This window comes from Gracilinanus agilis, chromosome 2 (genome assembly GCF_016433145.1).
Source record: "Gracilinanus agilis isolate LMUSP501 chromosome 2, AgileGrace, whole genome shotgun sequence".
Lineage (NCBI taxonomy): Eukaryota > Metazoa > Chordata > Mammalia > Didelphimorphia > Didelphidae > Gracilinanus > Gracilinanus agilis.
The window spans coordinates 384,522,090-384,541,852 of NC_058131.1; the positions used below are offsets into that span (position 1 = coordinate 384,522,090).

The 19,763-nt window shown below is 35.5% G+C and overlaps 1 protein-coding gene across 2 annotated transcripts in view; it reads right to left on the reverse strand.

Annotated features, from left to right (window-relative positions):
* SGCD (sarcoglycan delta) overlaps positions 1-19,763 on the reverse strand; it is a 501,335-nt gene that overhangs the window by 237,465 nt on the left and 244,107 nt on the right. For both annotated transcript variants that reach the window (XM_044664475.1, XM_044664474.1), the window contains exon 3: positions 10,744-10,845. In XM_044664475.1, coding sequence (XP_044520410.1) covers positions 10,744-10,845 — 102 coding nt within the window. The remainder of the gene's footprint in view (positions 1-10,743; positions 10,846-19,763) is intronic.

The following is a 19,763-nucleotide window of genomic DNA, read 5'->3' on the forward strand; positions in this document are numbered from 1 at the left end:
AACAGACCCTGGGTTGAGCATCCCTGATTTAGCACTACTTTAATGTGTCAAATAGGAAGAAACTGTTATTGTGGAGAAAATGACTGCCTATTATCATACAGTACTGGAAATTTTTCTCCCCTTCAAAACAAATATAGATAGCCATTGTGATATCAGTCTTTTTTGTGCTGTTATTAATGGCTCTTTAATAAAGCTTTTTTATTTAATAAAATTAGTATTTTTTTAATGTTATACAGTATACCAAAGTAAAAGTTACTTTGGTTTAATTGATCCTCTGGCCATCTTCTCAGTTGCCACTGTGACCAGAAACTCTGCCCCAAAAGACTTTGCATTTATACCTCCTGAAACTTCTGCCCTTGGACTCCACTGTGAAGACTAGTGGTTGCCTCACTTGCTCAGTGCATTAGTAGGCCCAACTCTAGCTAAGCTTCATTCTATACCCTCACCATTTTCTATTTGCTTACCATTGTGCCTTTGATTACTTGCGGAACTGAGGACAATTATTTTATCTTTTTTAGGTCTTAGTTTCTTCATTTTCTAAATGAGAGGGTTGGACTTTTTCATCTGTAAATCTTTTACTCTGTGTTCTAAATATTCCTAATACCACGTTCTGATCATGTACACTCTAGCACCATGAATTTCCCCTGAGGTCCCAAATTACTGTTATGGAAGAAAAAAAAAGGTTCAGCTGTACCTCCAAAGTTCTCTGTGGAATAGTGGCTTTAGCAAGTCTGACATAGACTATAGGTACATGGTTTGAAGAGGGTACTGTTTCTAATGACATGCAATGAAGGGGATGGAGTGAAACACAAAATGGATGGAATCATCGTGAAAGGATAACTAGAAATATAAAAAAGTCTATGCCAGGTATTCATCAGGTATTCAGTCTATGATAGATGAACTGAAGTCTTAAAAAAGTTAGAATTAAGGGAGAAATTAATAAAATTGAAAGTAAAAGAACTATTGAATTAATAAATAAGACTAGAAGCTGGTATTTTGGAAAAACAGATAAAATAGACAAAGTACTGGTCAATCTAATAAGAAAAAGGAAAGAAGAAAACCAAATTGACAGTATTAAAGATGAAAAGGGAGACCTCACCTCTAATGAAGGGGAAATTAAGGCAATCATTAAAAACTATTTCGCCTAATTATATGGCAACAAATATAACAATTTAGGAGATATGGATGAATATCTACAAAAATATAAATTGCCTAGATTAACAGCAGAAGAAATAGAATACCTAAATAATCCCATATCAGAAATAGAAATTGAACAAGCCATCAAAGAACTCCCTAAGAAAAAATCGCCAGGGCCTGATGGATTCACAAGTGAATTCTAACAGACATTCAAAGAGCAACTAATCCCAATACTATACAAATTATTTCATATGATAAGCAAAGAAGGAGTCCTACCAAATTCCTTTTATGACACAAATATGGTACTGATTCCAAAGCCAGGTAGACCAAAAACAGAAAAAGAAAACTATAGACCAATCTTCTTAATGAACATAGATGCAAAAATCTTAAATAGAATATTAGCAAAGAGACTCCAGCAAGTAATTAAGAAGATCATCCACCATGATCAGGTGGGATTTATACCAGGAATGCAAGGTTGGTTCAACATTAGGAAAACCATCCACATAATTGACCATATCAACAGTCTAACAAACAAAAATCACATGATTATCTCAATAGATGCTGAAAAAGCATTTGACAAAATACAGCATCCATTCCTATTGAAAACACTGAAAAGTATAGGAATAGAAGGACCTTTCCTAAAAATAATAAACAGTATATACCTAAAACCATCAACAAACATCATATGCAATGGGGATAAATTAGAAGCCTTCCCAATAAGATCAGGAGTAAAACAAGGATGCCCATTATCACCTTTATTATTCAACATAGTACTAGAAACACTAGCAGTTGCAATTAGAGAATAAAAAGAAATTGAAGGTATCAAAGTGGGCAAGGAGGAGACTAAGCTATCACTCTTTGCAGATGATGTGATGATCTACTTAAAAAATCCTAAAGAATCAACTAAGAAGCTGGTAGAAATAATCAACAACTTTAGCAAAGTGGCAGGATACAAAATAAATGCACATAAATCATCAGCATTTCTATATATTTCCAACACATTAGAGCAGCAAGAGGTAGAAAGAGAAACACCATTTAAAATCACCCTAGACAATATAAAATACTTGGGAATCTATCTACCGAAACAAACACAGCAATTATACGAAAACAACTACAAAACACTTTCCAAAAAAATAAAACTGGATCTCAACAATTGGAAAACCATTAATTGTTCATGGGTAGGATGAGCTAACATAATAAAAATGAACATTCTACAAAAATTAATTTACCTATTTAGTGCCATACCTATCAAATTACCAAAAATCTTCTTTACTGAATTAGGAAAAACTATAACAAAGTTCATTTGGAATAACAAAAGATCAAGAATATCAAGGGAAATAATGAAAAAAATGTGAAGGAAGGGGGCCTAGCAGTACCAGATATTAAACTATACTATAAAGCAGCAGACATCGAAACAATATGGTACTAGCTAAGAGACAGGGAGGAGGATGAGTGGAATAGACTTGGGGTTAATGACGTCAGCAAGACAGTGTATGATAAACCCAAAGAGCCCAACTTTTGGGACATGAATCCACTATTTGACAAAAACTGCTGGGAAATTTGGAAAACAATATGGGAGAGATTAGGTTTAGATCAACATCTCATACCCTACACCAAGATAAATTCAGAATGGGTGAATGACCTGAATATAAAGAGAGAAACTATAAATAAGTTAAGTGAACACAAAATAGTATACCTGTCAGATCTCTGGGAAAGGAAAGATTTTAAAACCAAGCAAGAGTTAGAGAAAATTACAAAATGTAAATTAAAGGGTTTTGATTATATTAAGCTAAAAAGCTTTTGTACAAACAAAAATAATGTAGTCAAAATCAGAAGGGAAATAACAAATTGGGAAAAAATCTTTATAACAAAAAACTCTGACAGGGGTCTAATTACTCAAATATACAAGGAATTAAATCAATTGTATAAAAAATCAAGCCATTCCCCAATTGAAAAATGGGCAAGAGACATGAATAGGTAATTCTCAGGTAAAGAAATCAAAAGTATCAATAAGTACATGAGAAAGTGTTCTAAATCTCTACTAATTAGAGAAATGCAAATCAAAACAACTCTGAGGTATCACCTCACACCTAGCAGATTGGCTAAAATGAAAGAAGGGGAGAGTAATGAATGCTGGAGGGGATGTGGCAAAATTGGGACATTAATGCATTGCTGGTGGAGTTGTGAACTGATCCAACCATTCTGGCTGGCAATTTGGAACTATGCTCAAAGGGCTATAAAAGAATGCCTGCCCTTTGATCCAGCCATACCATTGCTGGGTTTGTACCCCAAAGAGATCATAGATAAACAGACTTGTACGAAAATATTTATAGCTGCGCTTTTTGTGGTGGCAAAAAACTGGAAAAGGAGGGTATGTCCTTCAATTGGGGAATGGCTGAACAAACTGTGGTATATGCTGGTGATGGAATACTATTGTGCTAAAAGGAATAATAAACTGGAGGAGTTCCAGGTGAACTGGAAAGACCTCCAGGAATTGATGCAGAGCGAAAGGAGCAGAACCAGAAGAACATTGTACACAGAGACTGATATACTATGGTAAAATCGAATGTAATGGGCTTCTGTACCAGCCACAGTGCAATGACACAGGACAATTCTGAGAGATTTATGGTGAAGAACACTACCCACATTCAGAGGAAGGACTACAGGAGAGGAAACATAGAGGATAAACAATTGCTTGAATGCAGGGGCTGAGGCGGACATGATTGGGGATGTGGACTCGAAACTACCACCCAATGCAACTATCAACAATATGGAAATAGGCCCTGAAAAAGGACACATGTTACAACCAGTGGAAATGTGCATTGGCCATGGGTGGGGGGAGAGCAGGGGGTGAAGGGGAAAGTAGGGGTATAAAGTATGTAAACAGGTTAAAAATGAATATTAATAAATGTTTTTTAAAAAAGTAAGTTAGAGGGGGCAGTTGGTGACTCAGTGGATTGAAAGCAAGGCCCAGAGATGAGAGGACCTGGGTTCAAATCTGGCCTCAGACTTCCTAGCTATGTGACCCTGGGCAAATCACTTCCCCCCCATTGCCTAGCCTTACCACTCTTCCCTATATAGCCTGTTAAAATAAGTAGGACCTCCTGATTCCAGCCTTCAAGGGATTCCCCAGTTATATAACATTCATTCAACACCTGCCTTACCTTATTTTTTGCTACTCACTTCGTATATTGGATATTGAACCAAACTGGACTATTTTTGACCCAGGTTCACATTCTGATCTCTCTTGTCACCATGCCCTTCCTTATGAGAAAGTGCTCATATCCCCAGTCATAGCCTCTCATTTCCATCTTTTTTTTTTTGCTTTTTTTTTTTAAACCCTTGTACTTCGGTGTATTGTCTCATAGGTGGAAGATTGGTAAGGGTGGGCAATGGGAGTCAAGTGACTTGCCCAGGGTCACACAGCTGGGAAGTGGCTGAGGCCGGGTTTGAACCTAGGACCTCCTGTCTCTAGGCCTGACTCTCACTCCACTGAGCTACCCAGCTGCCCCCTAATTTCCATCTTTTAATCAATCATTCTTTTCTTTCAAATTTGAAAGAAGATACTGCTTCCTCCATGAATGCTTTCCTTAACTTTGTTCTGTTAAAGGAAACATGATCTCTATTTCTCATTGAAGGAACTCCTATGTTGCTATCCTATTTTGCCTTATATCCTGCTCATCTATGTAGACCAGACCCTCTTTTTACCATTAGACTGTAAGTTCCTTGAAGGCAGGTACTATCTAATTTGTCTTCTTCCTACTACAGCAGTCAGCACAATGCTTTACACAGAGTAGTTACTACATATTTGTTGAATAGAGTTGCTCTAACATTTCCCCACCAGCCTATTCTGTCCTATCCCTATAAGTTTTTAATCTTGTCTTCTTGCTTTTGGTTTATCTCCTTTCTGATTGATTTCTACTGACCAAGTTATAATCAGTACAATGTAGAGAAAAAAGTGCTATATTTATTTAGAAACCAAGGACTTGTATTCAAATCCTGGCTCTGCCATTTTTTGAATGAAATGAATTTAATCAATTAGTCAAGAAATGTATAGTATGCACTGTGCCAGGCACTTTGCTAAGAGCTGAGGATACACAAAAAGAGGTATAAGACAGTCCCTGCTTTCAAGGAGCTTACAATCTAATGAGGAAGATCACATTCAAACAAGTATATCCAAAGAAGGCATATATGTGATAAATAGGAAATAATTGTCAGAGAAAAGGCACTGGAATTAAGAGGCATTTTCTTTTTGGAGAAGATGAGATTTTAGTTGGGACTTAAAGGAAGGTCAGTTATTTTACTTTCACTTTTTACATTTTTCAAATGAATAACTTGGACCCTTACAGCTCAAAATTTATGGTATCGTTATCAAGAACGTCCTAAAGTTCTGCTAGGATTATGCTTTAGGTGAAGATCTAAACTTCACCATATCAGCCTTTTTCCCTTTTTAAGTTGATTTTTTCACATACCTGATCTGGGTACTGCCTAACAATAAGAAACCAGATTCACAACTTTTCAAAAACCATAGTAAATCAGTACCTGTTGGCCAAACTCTTGCCAGCTCTTGTCTTTACTCACTCCATTTACTAACCCCCTTTTTTCACCCCACTGAAATCTGGCTTAAAATAAACTGAGAAATTGCTTAAATATTCAAGTCATGGCATGATTGCATTTCAATGGTATTTCTCTGCATTTCTAGGAACAAGTCATAGAATGCATTTCTAGGAACAGGTCATGGTAAGATGGTTTATTTAGCCTTCATCCTCTCATACTATTTCCTGAATAGCATTCACAAGTTCTGCACTTCAATGCAGTTGAAGTTAGAAGGTCCTGAGGCTTTCATTTAATTCCTAGATGAAAACGTTTATAGATATGAACATTTTCTCATTAACTTTTCTTCCTAAGTGATTGCTATCACACAAATCAATTTGTAGTGGCTTTACTAGGGTTACAACCTCCAATAATGAAATCGGATATCGTCCTGAACTTTCTGTTGATTACTCTACCCGTACAATTCCAGAAAGACTACCGAAATTCAAAGTTAAAGTGACATTAAATGTTGTTTAATTAGTTACCCATCATCAAAGGGAAGGGGGTTGTATGTAAATGCAAATGGACATCACTTCTTTAGAGAAGGACATGAGATAAGAGATGCCTTCCTTCAGAAAAGCAAAGGAAAAACAAGGTCTCTTATCAATTCAGGGAGGCTAGAACTGCCATAATGCAGAAGCTAGGCAAGGGAGGGCTTGGAGTAGAAATAGCAGAGGTTTTCCACTGATCTCAAATCTCAGGGGAATCGGTTTCCTTGGCTATTTGCTCTTTTTCATTGCCTTACTTCTTGAATTCATTTATTTTTGGTGCTTTTTCTATCACCTTTGACAAGGATTCAATGCACTTAGACCTAGTCAGAACATCCTATTTCCAGGACCCACAAATTCCATTCCCTATCTATGCCAAAGTATTATGTTGCTAAAAATCTACATTTGCTATCTCTGCCATGCCATTATGGTACCAGATCAAATGCCAAGTCCTGTCAGTTTCCTTTTCCTATTTTTGGTCATCTTTGCCTGTCTTTTGGGGATTAGATAGCATCCTGGAGTTTTAATTTGAATTTAATAATTAGGGATTTGGAGTATTTTAAAATAATTATTGATAGCTTGAATTTCTTCTTTTGAAAACTGCCTGTTCATATCCAGTAACCATTTCTCAATTAGAGAATAGTTTTTGTTTTTGTAAATTTGATCTGTTCCTTAAATAGCTTAGACATGAGATCTTTATCAAAGAAACTTGCTGCAAAGAGTTTCCTTAGTTAACTGTTTTCCCTCTAATTTTAGCTGCATTGGCTTTGTGCAAAAATCTTTTACAATTTTATTTAATCAAGATTATCCATTTTGCTTCTGTGTTCTTGTTGGGTCACAAATTTTCCCTCTCAGCACAAATCCAAATGGCATTTGCTTCCTTGCTCTTTTTAATTTGTTTGTGGTGTGACTTTTTTATATTTTGTCATATAATCAAATGCCCACTACTAATAATTATCCTTAAATGCTCAGTATCCAACACTCGCTTTCTAAGAACAATTGGAATAGTCCTCTGTTAGTTACTGAGAGAGATAGAGAGATAAATATTTCCTTCTCGTCCTCAAGGAGCTTACAGTCTAAGAGAACTATGGCAGCTACAAAACTAACAAAATAAGTCAATAGGTGAGGCTGAAAGTTTTCTGTGAAACCAAGGGAGAGGGAGTAGGGATTCTTTCATTCAGTTTGGAGTGTAGAATCAGACTTCAATTATTAGTAATCCTTTAATTGTCTTATTCTTGCATCTCCAGTACAAATTTGGTCTTGTTCATTGTGGCAAAGTCTTAAATCTCACCCCTGATCTCTGCTTGGTCCTCTGAACAGCATCAAAAATTCTGATGTTAAGGTTTAGTGCATAACTGATCCGTTTGAAAAATTGACAGGCAGTACATTCCTAAAGACAACTAGGTGGAGTCAAGAGAGTACTGGAGTCAGGACTTATTTCAAATTCAGTCTTACACATTTAATTTCTGGGTAACTGAGAAAGTCACTTAGCTTTCTTTACCTCAGTTTCTTCAAGTGTAAAATGTGAATCATAATAGTACCTACCTCACAGGTGGGGATCAAATGAAACAATATCTGTAAAGTGCTTAACATTGTGTCTGACCCATGGTAGAAACTTAATAAATGCTTGTTTCCTTCCTTCCTTTTGCAGAAAAGAACCTAATGTAAGACTTAAAAATAATATTACAAGGAAGGGTACTTTATCAATTTGGAAATTAGTTACAAAACCCATGAAAAGATAAAAAACCTTTTAGCTCCAAAATTGTTTTATTCATTGCTTTTAAAATATTTTTTCTTGATTTTTGAATTACAAGGTTTTTTTAAATATGTCTCTAATCAAGTAATTATTTGAGCTAGACATAGCTCATCTGCTTATTTTAGAAGGACTGGCCAATTTGTAAATGGATCATGCTTTGCTCAAAGGTCTTAACATATGCAACAGTTTTCTTCCTCTTGTGGCCAAACTAATGTTTTCCTTTGAATTTAAGTCCAGATCCCTATTTCTAAGAAGCTTCCCACAATTAACCCCAACTATTTTCTTATCAGAATAAACCCTGCTCACAGATTCCCAACTGACTCTTGTTTATTTGCACAGAATTTTCTAATTTGGACTAATGAGAAAAAGACCAGTCTGAACTATTGAAAGCTGGAATTAGAAATTTAAAAAAATACTTGCAACATTACTATTTTTAAGTAGTCAGAGTAATTGCAACTAAAAGTTTAACAATGTGTTGCCAAGAATCCTTGTTAGACTGGGAAGAAATACTTAAGGATTATTTGTAATTTACACATTAATTGGTAGGAAAACACAATCAGGTTATTGCTCAGTATTTAGAAATGCTTATACCCCCAATGCTTGAAAACACTAGAAAACTATACTTGAAAAGTTTCTTCTTCAACTGTTCTAACTAGTTCAGGGCTAGGCGGCATGAACAGGATTTGCATGGATTAGAATCCATATTAAATGAATATAATCAAACTTCATCATTTTCCCATTTCGTGCCTCCTATCATCATTTGATCATCAAAGAGTTTGAAGAAGTCTTCAAGGTCTTCTAGTCCAACCTCTTCTTTTTTACAGAAAAATGGGCTCTAGAGAGGTTAATTTTATTTTTTCCCAATCACATCTCACTCTCCATAATCCCATGGACTATATAGCTGTCCATGGGGTTATCATGGCAAGGATACTAGAGCACTTTGCCATTTTCTTCTCCAGTAGATCCTTTTGTCAGGCAATCAGAAATTACTTGCCAAAGTTCACACAGTTAGGAAGTATTTGAATTTGAATTTGAACTCAGGTCTTCCTGAATCCAGGTCCAACTCTCTTAACCATTGAGCCTCAACTGAGCTTTAAATGACTTATCTCAAAAGGCTAGTAAAAAGCAGAACTAGGATTCAAACTCGGGTTTTGTGACTCAAAGTTTTTCTTTACTATGACTCTACGTGTAAACTCTGCAAGAGTAGAGAGTAAATTCATAAACTATTCTACTGAAAAAAGCCTTATTGATTATCTTGTACAACTTCATCCCCCAGTTTTGTAGATAGTCTTATATTAGATACTATAATACTTGTTTCTAGTTACATAGTGTCTTATTGCATAGACTAGTTCTCAGCATCCTGAAGTCACTCAATAAATTCTTATATAATTGATCTGATTTGTAATCATTTATATTTATATTTCAATTTTTAACAATTGTGGTTTCACAATTCAAATGCAACTCATCAGCTTGAATGCTGTTAGGGTAAAATTATATACTGTATTGGGTTGCTGAATTTCATTATATTTGCCAGTTTTCTATGTTATTGAAATCTGAGACTCATAGAATCATAAAGTTGGAAGGGGCCTTAGGGGTCACCTTATCTGATTTTCCACCAAAAAGCAAGAATCCTCTCTTCAGTATCTCTTAACACTTGGACATTCTTCAATGAATGAGGAGCTTGTGGTTTCATAAATCAGTATGAATTATTAGGAAAAAATTCCTTATATTGAACACAAATCTACTCCCTTATAACTTCTACACCCTGATCTTGGTTTTTTCCCACTGGGAACTAGTATAATGAGCTTACAGCATTTGGAAGAAGCATTCATTTATTTGTTATATGCAAAGGGAGCTGGATATCTGACCAGTGGAAAAATTACCATAATAAGCCTTTCCTCTCTTATGGCCCAAGGTAATAGCAATATTGTCTACTTATAAAGGCAATAAGGTTACAAGATTCGCTACCCACAAGAAGGAATGATAAAAAGATTGGGCGGATATGTTGAATTTGTATAAGTGTGTGTGTGTGTGTGTGTGTGTGTGTGTGTGTGTGTGTATACCTGTGTATATGTAGATTCTATTCAGAATTTAAATACAGGCTGATAGTATGACAACTGCTTTCCAAATAACACAATGATACAACCATAGCAACCCAAATAACATAGAAGGAAATACTAACTATTCATTTCTAAATCTACCTTTGAGATTTCTTACCTTTATAATTAATAACAATAATGTTTACTGGGTCAAATATTTCAAACTAGGAAGGATGTCAGAGGCCATATAGTCCAATCCTTAAGAAACTAATGCCTGGGAGGGGGCTATATGACTTGCCCAGAGTCACACAGTCATAATTGGCAGAGGCAGGATTTGAACATAGGTCCTCTGATTTCAAATCCAATTCCCTTTCTGTCATATCAGGCTCTTTTTCTAATATCATCTTATAACTATATAATACTTCTAGAATTTCTATATCTACTATCTCATTTTATTTTCACTTCAGTTCATCACTGAAAAGGCAGGTATTATTATTTCTATCTGACAATGATAAAATGAAATGCTAAAGAATTTTAAATGAACTTCCCAAGGACCTCATACACTTAACTAATTTGTGGCCAAAGGCAGAACCCATGCCCAGACCCATTCTTTCTCCACAGGACCCTCCTGCTAATCCAAGTTTTAAAGGATGCCATGGCAACACATATCATTTCTCAGACTCAAACTACAGATGTAAAATCATTCTCTCTTCTCTGATCAGAAACTTACTGGTCTGGACTGGATTTCTTTGGCGTAGAGAGGTTGCAAGAATTCTGAGTCTCCTTCTAACCTTAGACCTTTTTCTGTGATTCTCAAGTTTCCCATTCCATCCTGAAATGCACACACAGACACACAAAGACACATACAAAGAAAAAGCTATTAGCCAAGATTTCTAATACTCCAGTCTGTCAGAAATTGAAACAAAGTTATTGCATTTTTTTTCTTTTTCTACTTCAGGAGAACATGTAAAAATACCGGGTGACATTGTTCAAAACAATTATACATATTATTGTTGGAGCTTACTTTATTTAAGAAAATTCTAGTTCAAGTAATCTATATTATCCCTCAGTAAACCATTTCCTCAAATGAAAGATGCCTGTTTAAAAAAGCCTGGGCAGAGGGATTTGGAAAGGGGAAGGGAAAGAGATGAGAGGATGACTTCCCATTTTAAAGCTGTTCAGCTGAGACAAGCTCTTTTCAAAAATCTGTGGGAATCCCCTGTGCCAGATATCTAAGTGCATGCGTTCTTTATAAGTACAGCACAATCAATAGATTTGAATTAGCTTGGAAAAGGAAGTTTCCTTCTACCTTCTTGCTGAATGCTGTTTCAAAGGACAGGAAGTGGTGACATTCTGAACACCAGAGTAGACTCACTGGCTCCGTAGTCTATGAATGTACATCTTTCTCTGTGTCGTCAAGCCCAAGCCCATGTCTTGAGATTGCAAAAAAAATCCCTGGTTTATTCATTTGAACATAGAGGAAGAGAATACCATAAGGGTGCAGCTCTTCCTTCCTTCCTTCCTTCCTTCCTTCCTTCCTTCCTTCCTTCCTTCCTTCCTTTCTTCCTTCCTTCCTTCCTTCCTTCCTTTTTTGCTGTAGACTTTAGTCAGACAACTTCAGGGAAAGTTGACAGCAAAGAAAACAACTGAAACTCTGGCCTATCTTGATTTCATTATAGCAGAGCATCCTCTCAGAATAGCCCAAGTTACATCTTTTTTTCCCTCTGGGCTCCATAGGAAGAAGGATCAAGATGGTAAAATCTTTATATTCAAACATCAAATGATGCATTTCAAAGAAAAGGGACTTGAGATTCCCTTCTGTATGGCCTTCCTCATGTTCTCTTCCCATTGCTTAGATGATGTATTTTCATATAAATGCAAATGGCACACTGATCAAATGACTAAAGATGGTAACCACTAAACATAATGAAATACAAGAATCAAAGTTCTAAGTAGGAATTCTGGTGATGGACTGGGAAAATTTCTTTGAAGGTAGCAGGGAACAATCTGCCTGTCCCCTTAGGTGTTTTCATACAAGGTTAGAGTCTAAGTTTGTACAGTTAGCTAAAGAGGAGGAGGTGATAGGTAGAGAATGAGGGAATTTTGGAGGGAGAGGCAGATCCTACAGAACTGTAGGCTTCATAGGGATGGAACTTATATTAGGAATCATTGCCCATGGCTACCAAGGGAGTAGAGATGATGATTATGCTGTCAATAGAAGGCCATGAGGGCCCATGAAATGGGTCATTATAGCCACTGGGATAATGGCTACTCATAGTACCTTGGACTAAGGCTCTGGCAGCCTCCCCCTAGTTGCTATTTTAAAAAAGTCTTATGAAATACATTTGCCCTGCAGTTCTGAACAAGGTGTACAAGTGTGACTTTAGGATAACTAACTAGATCAGACTAATTTATCAACTGCATTTAAGTTTTCTTTTTCTTACATTAAAATACACAGGGTGCTCTGAATATCATGGCTTTTAGTCTAGAGAAAGTTTCAAAATGATAACTTCCTTCCATCTTTCTTTATAGACAAACTCAGCCAGATGCCTTTTGTTATTGCCTTTTTAGCTTCTGGGATCACCAGTTGCTTATGACTACTGCTACAAAGATAGCCAGAACGACTCCTGTTTGTCTCTCCTGATACTGGCCAATTTCGTTGCTAGAAAGTTGCTTTTAGTGAAGCACTTTCTGTGGTAATCCTGACTAGCTGTTGTGGAACATGCAAAAGAAGAGAACACACTTCTTGCCCTGAAGAGTTTATAATTTTGAGAATGTTAGTTCTTTGCATAAAACAATACACAAGAATTTAAGGCTCTATGAAGATGAAAACTAAACAGTGTGGTGGCATATAACTAGTAACAGAGGATATCAAAGACAATGAGAAGCATTTTGGAAGGCTTCATGGAGAAGGTAGAATTTCAGCTTGCTCTGGAAGGAAGTATAACATCTGGTATGGAAGACATGGAGCAGGACATTCCAAGTGGAGTGAATCATCATGTTGGCTGAACTGAACTCAGACTTAACATGGACAGAAAAGATACTGGATTTATCTGAGTACAGAGTCCATGTTCAGAAACAGTGGGATATGTGATTGGATAAGTTAATAAAAGACATTAAATTACATAGAGATTAGATCCTATAAGTAAAATGGAACCTTAATAGGTTTAAGAAGTCTATAAAAGTACCATATGAGAAACATATTTCTGACAATAGTTAGTAGGATAAATTGCCATGGAAGAGAGAAGAGGGATAGAGGTTAGTCAGAAGACTGGAACAATAATCCAGGTATATGAGTGGGATTCCCCTCATGAATTAGGATATTGCCTACATGTTGTCTCTCCCAATAGAATACAAATTGCTTGAGGGCAGGAATTGTTTATTTTTTGTCTTGGGGTCTCTAGTATCTAGTACAGTAACTTGCAGCTAGTATACACTTATTAATTCCTTAATGATTGGTTGCTTTCCTGAACAAGAGAAGATAAGAAGATAAGGTACAAAGCACACTGGATTTGAAACTTGGAGATCTGGGTCCTAGTCTCAGCTTTGTCACAAAATAGAAATGAGAAGTCACAGAACTGAGCCCAAATCTCTTTATTTCTCTCACAAATAATGCCACCTTTATTTCAGAGTTGTGGTGACGATCAATAAAAAAAAGGAAAACATTGTGTATACTCTAAAGAACTAGAAAAAATAAGGAGTTATCATTAATAGTAGGATTGTAGTACTGAGATGGAAAGAACAAATTCAAGAAATATTATTACAGAAGTTACTATTGCGAATAATTGGTTTTCATTTTCCTTTACTCTTCATCTCTAGTTAAAGATAAAATTGAATTCTGGCTCTGATATTTTCTATCTGTATGATCTTGGGGTAAGTTATTTTATCCTTCTAGGCTCAGTTTCCTTTTCTGTAAAATGAGGTACTTGCTAAAGTTGCTTCCAGCTTTCCCTTTCCATTTATGATCCTAAAACCTCTAAGGAAGAACAGTTCTTTCTCATACACTGCTCTCATATTCACCTTGCTTCCCTGAATTATTTGCTTGGTCCTATTTCATGATATGGGACCTACTTTTTAGGTTTTGAGTTCTCATAGTTTACAGTGTTCCATCAGTGAACAAGATCTTTTTCCCAGACTGCATGGAATATCTGCTGATGTCCTCCAGCCAATGGCCACAAATGGTCTGTTCTCCTTATTAATGTGTTTAATCTGTTTCCTTGAGGTATTGAAATAGGACCTAGGCTATAATAGCTAAGCCAAAGTATGTTAAAGTTCAGAGTGAGTTTTCCTTAGAGTTCTGGTACACTGAAATTAGTATGAAGAAGCATCAAAAACTGTGAGACCAGCCTCAGTTAAAAATATTTCACCTTTAATTACCTAATAAAGAAAGCCACAGTTATTATTAAGACAGGCATTTCAGGTTAGTTTTAAAGCTGTAATTTCCCTCTGAGTGAGACACAAAATGGCACTTTGAAGATTCAGAATCATCCTTGAATTAATGAGAAAGAAACAAAAAAGATTTCCTTTCCCTTCTTTTTTTATAACCTTCAAAAAATGAAACTTTTATTCCCTCAATAGAAGCCAGGAAAATTAAAGTAGTCAGTCAGGCTTGAGTGAGTCCCAACTAATCATCTTATTCTAGGAGTGGCCAATGTGTGCTTGTGTTGTTAAGTATATTACATGGTTGAATGGGGGAGGGACTGAGCACCCAAATATTTTACATCTCATTTTTTTGTATGCTTGGGTGCCATTTATAGCCTGCTACCACCTAAACCCTTGGGTGTTCTCAGTATCAGTATTTCTCCTGCCAATCTCCCCCTCAGGTCTAGTGTAGACCAATACACATTTGGTGCATATTAACCTGTCAAATGAGGTGCTTTACTATACAGACTTCAGGAATTTCAATATTCATCCTGTTCTTTATTATCTAAGCCAACTTTCCAGTGTGAAGGACTGACCACAACCTTTTAGCACAAGCTTTAAATGTCCCCATTGACCTTATCGACTTGCTGTCTTAGTTTTAACTACATCACTCAATCTTGTATATAAAAAGTATAAATTGGCTTCACCCAAGCACTGCCCATCTGTTCTCTCTGCTGTCTCTGCTTCTACTCATTGTACTTTTAGCTTTGCATTTGCTCTTTGGAGAAAAAAAAAAGGATTTTCTCTAGAGTATTCTATTGCAAATGGGTTATGGACTGGTGTGAACAGAGAACAAGAGTGAAGGTAGTCTAGTCATAGACAAACCTAGTGGTCAAGTTAGAGAAAGGATATAATCAGGACAAATATATAACCTGAACCCTTTCTTCCATAGCTCAGTCCTATTCTGTTTGGAAAAAAATAAAAGCAGAGATCACTTACAGTATAATAGTCTTGGATACACTTTAAAGATTTTTTTGGTGTTTCATCTTGGCTTTTTCATTCTTAATTTTATAAAACCATTTTCTTTATCCATATATTTAATGCTTCTAAAATACTTTCTTTGGAGTATCAGAAAATTCTCATCGCCTCATTTAAAGTTATTGACCTTAAAAATCTAGGTTTTAATACTTATAGGATCATAGGTTGAAAGTTGGAAAGAACCTCAGAGGTCATATACTATACCTCCATTCTCTTTTCATTTTATAAGAATTACTGTTTTTCTTCAAGACTCTCTCAAGCAACATATCGATCTTTCTTTGTCCTACCAGCTACTGATGTTTCCCTTTCCAACATCAACTGCTTTATATGTGTTTACAAAACTGCTGGTCTGTCTATGTCATTGTCTCCTCTCCTTCCCATTCTTGCTCCCTTTCAATAAATTCCAGTGAATCTCTATTACTTCCAGAAACAAATGTAAAATCTTCTGGTTTTTAAAGCTCTTTAAACCTGGTATCTTCTGACCTTAATAATCTTATTATACCTTACTCCCCTCCACATATACTACAATCCAATGACTTCTGCCTTCTTATTGTTCCTGGTAAAGGATACTCTATCCTCCTTATTTTGTTCATTTTCATTGCTTGTTCCCTTTGCCTAGAATTTTCATCCTTTTTGTCTTAATCTCCTTGTTTCCATATGTTGCATCAAATCTCAGTTAAAATTCCATCAAGAAGTTTTCCCTAGTTCTCTTTAATGGTAGGGCCTTCTTTCTGAGATAATCTACAATTAATCCTGTATATATCTCATTTGCACATAATTGTTTGCATGCTAAATCTTCCCCACAAGCTTGTGAACTTTGTCAAGGTAGTGCCTGGGACATAGAAAGTGCTTAAAAATTGCTTGTCAATTTGGCTTGGATATACCTATAAATTTACATATTGTCTCTCTGTGAGTGCAGACTCTTTGAGAGTAATATTTACTTTGATTTTGTCTTTTCATCTTGTGGATTAGCACAGAGCTTGGCACATAATAAATGATCATGGATTGATTGACAAAAAGAAATGAGAATCCATGTGAAAGGAAAAAGGAAATTTCAAAATATCCTATTGCCTTAATGGCAGTTCCATTATTCAAGCTCATCCCCCAATACTAAACTCTCCATCACAGTCAGGTAACAGAGAAGTAATAGTTTTAACCAAGACAAACTGTGAAAGATACAGAAAAAAGCAATTGATCAAGTTATAGTTACTGTGATCCCTACACTGGGAGATAACAGAAGTTGCAGAAATGATTCTTGCCGTCATGTAGCTTTCAGTCTAGGTAGAAATACAAGATAAACAAAAATGAGAAAATAGAAAATTATAGGACAACCAGCCGACCACACAATAATATGTAATCAAACTATGTTGTTGTATCCTTGACACTGCTGCTTTCCTAAAATAAGAATTACAAAACTTTTTTTTTCTTTCTCTCTCCTTTTAGTCCCTCATCCAGTTTCAGCTTTTATGCACAAGGCAGATTGTGTAGCCTCTGGCTTTCTGCCTCCTCTCCACAGGTAATCTTGAGAGCACTGAATCCTCAAAGTTCTTCAGGATTGTCGCCCACTCTTTTCTTTTTCTCTACAGTCACAGAAAAAAAGATATTCTTCCTCCTCACCAAAACTAATCTTTCCACCTGTGCCCTTGATCACAGTTAGCATCATTGTTCCTTGAATCAAATAATAAAATATGTTTAAAATCTTTGGGGAACTATTAAGTACTATATAAATGGCAGTAATTATTATAATTTTCTCTTGCCTCATTTAGGACCTTATTAAAACACTCATAACCTCTAGTATAAAGGTTCATGACCTGGGATATATGAACTTAAAAAATAATATTTTGATTATTTCAATATGATTGTTTCCTTATTATATGTGGAGCAACTAGGTGGCTCAAAGGATAGAAAGCTAGGTCTCGGGACAAGAGGTCCTGTGTTCAAATTTGACCTCAGACACTTCTTAGCTCTGACTCTGGGCAAATCACAACCCCAATTGCCTAGCCCTTACTGCTCTTTTGTCTTTGAACTGATATTCATTATCAATTCTAAGACAGAAGGTAAGAATTTAAAGCATATATATATATATATACATATATATATAATCTATGCATTTTATTTAATGAATTTAAAAACATTATCCTGAGGAGTCTATAGGCTTTATGATATTGTCAGTGGGAACCATGACATAAAGAGACTGAATCTCTGCTAATGTAAGCTGATCCTCTTCCTTTCATTTGTCTATAAACACATTCAGGTTTTCCCAATTTTCTCTACAAGAAAATGAAAGATTTCATAGATTTCGATCTGAATGGTACTTTAAAAGCCATCTAATGCAATCCTACCATTTTACTGATGGGGAATTAGGGCTCAGAGAGGCTAAGTAATATATTTACACAATTTGTAAAAGACTGAGATAGGATTTGAACCCATGTCTTTGTATATTGTTATCCCATGGGAATGTGACCTACTCAATTTTCAGAGAAATATTTTTTACTTTTTTGTATCCCTACATTTTAGCACAGTACCTCAGTGGCATAGTAAAAAGAGTGCTGGTTTGAAGTCAAAGGATATGTGACAAAGACCTATTAGTAAAGTGAACAAGACCATTTACTAATGTAATTAGTAATACAATTATTACTACATAGAATTTTTTTACTGACTTCCCTCAATGAACAAATCTGGCTGATTTAACCCATGTTCTCACAGGTCCCAAGGAAGGAAAGATGGGATAAAGAGGCAAGGGATTTCTTCCATCTAATTTTTCCCAGCTTCTTACATGCTACAACCATTGAACATATTCTACAGTCTTGTAACACCAAAGCTGAATCAATATGAGAAAGAGGCACTACAGAATAATAGCTAACTGTGCTTTGTTATCTTTGATTCATTCTGATTTGGAATCACAGATGATAGAGTAATAGAAGGAAAGGATGGCAGAGATCCTTATTGAACCAAGTTGTCATGCTAAGGTTCATGATCTCTCTGAAAAAGTATATTGATATCCAAATTTCAATACAATAGATTTCTTTTGTGATCTTATATATTTTTATTTTTTTTTGCATTTCAATTTAATTATTTTGAGAATAGCTCCAAAAGATTTACTACACTACCCCAAAGGGCCCATGAATCAGAAAAAGTATTAAGAATCTCTGATCTAATCCAATCTCCTTGTTTTGCAGATAAGGCTCTGGAAAGCTAAATGATCTTACAAAGAGAGCAGATAGCAGAGCCATGATTTGAATACATTTCTTCTGATTTGAAATCCAGTGGTATTTACAGTGTATTACTTTGTTCTCTATCCATGAATTTTTCTTTCTGAAATATTTCTGGAATGGATGCTTCATGAAGAATTTTAGATCTCATATATTTTTCTGAAAGATGATTTTTAATTTTATATTAAATCATATGTATATCTTTGTCCTAGTGTGAATAAGTGCGCCTTTGTGTATTTAAGCATAAAAAATACATACAGAGAACAAACCTCTATGTCCATTTACACAGAATAAACCTATCTCCTTCACTGGCTCCTCATCCTTTTTCTAACTCCTTAACACAGTGGTACCTTGACACACAAGTTTAATTTGTTCCATGGCCAAGCTCTTACTCAATTTGCTTTGTCAAATCAAATTTCCCCATTTAAATGAATGGAAATACAATGAATCTGTTCCAGCCCCCAAAAAACACACACATTTTTTGTTTTATATACTTTTAAATATGAAAATATACTTCATAAATAACAAAAAATATATTTATAGATAATATAAAAGAATGTAAAGAAATAAACTTGCTTGTGAAATGTTATTTACTTTCAAGGTCAGGAGAAGATACTGACAGAGAAGGTTTCATTTCATGCAATATTGTTTGACATAACTTACTCTCTATACACGATAAAGTGTGAAACAAGTATTGTTATACAACTCCTACACACGACCTGTTGCAACTTTTTATAGATCTGTCTTTTCAATAAACTGTTTATTTTTTTTCCAAATCCTCAATATTTTCTTAATCTCACTTGTACTGATTACCTCACCCACCTCGGGCTCCTCCCTACCAATTTTCCTGCAAAACCTTTGTATGCTGCTGCTGCTGAATCTCTTTCAATTCATCCATCATCAGGACCCATGGTTTAAAGTTAAGAAATTTGCCAAAAAACCTGATAATGAAGCAAAAAATAAAGAAGAAAGCAAAAAGCAATTCAATACAGATGTTTGCATGGTCAGAACTAAATGAGATAGCCTCCTGTAACTTGTGAAACCAAATGTTCTTCAGTCTATCTAGTAGAGGGTGCTGGAAGCTCTTGATTCAAATATCTGCTCATGACTTAAAGCAAAAAATCCCAAACATGACTGT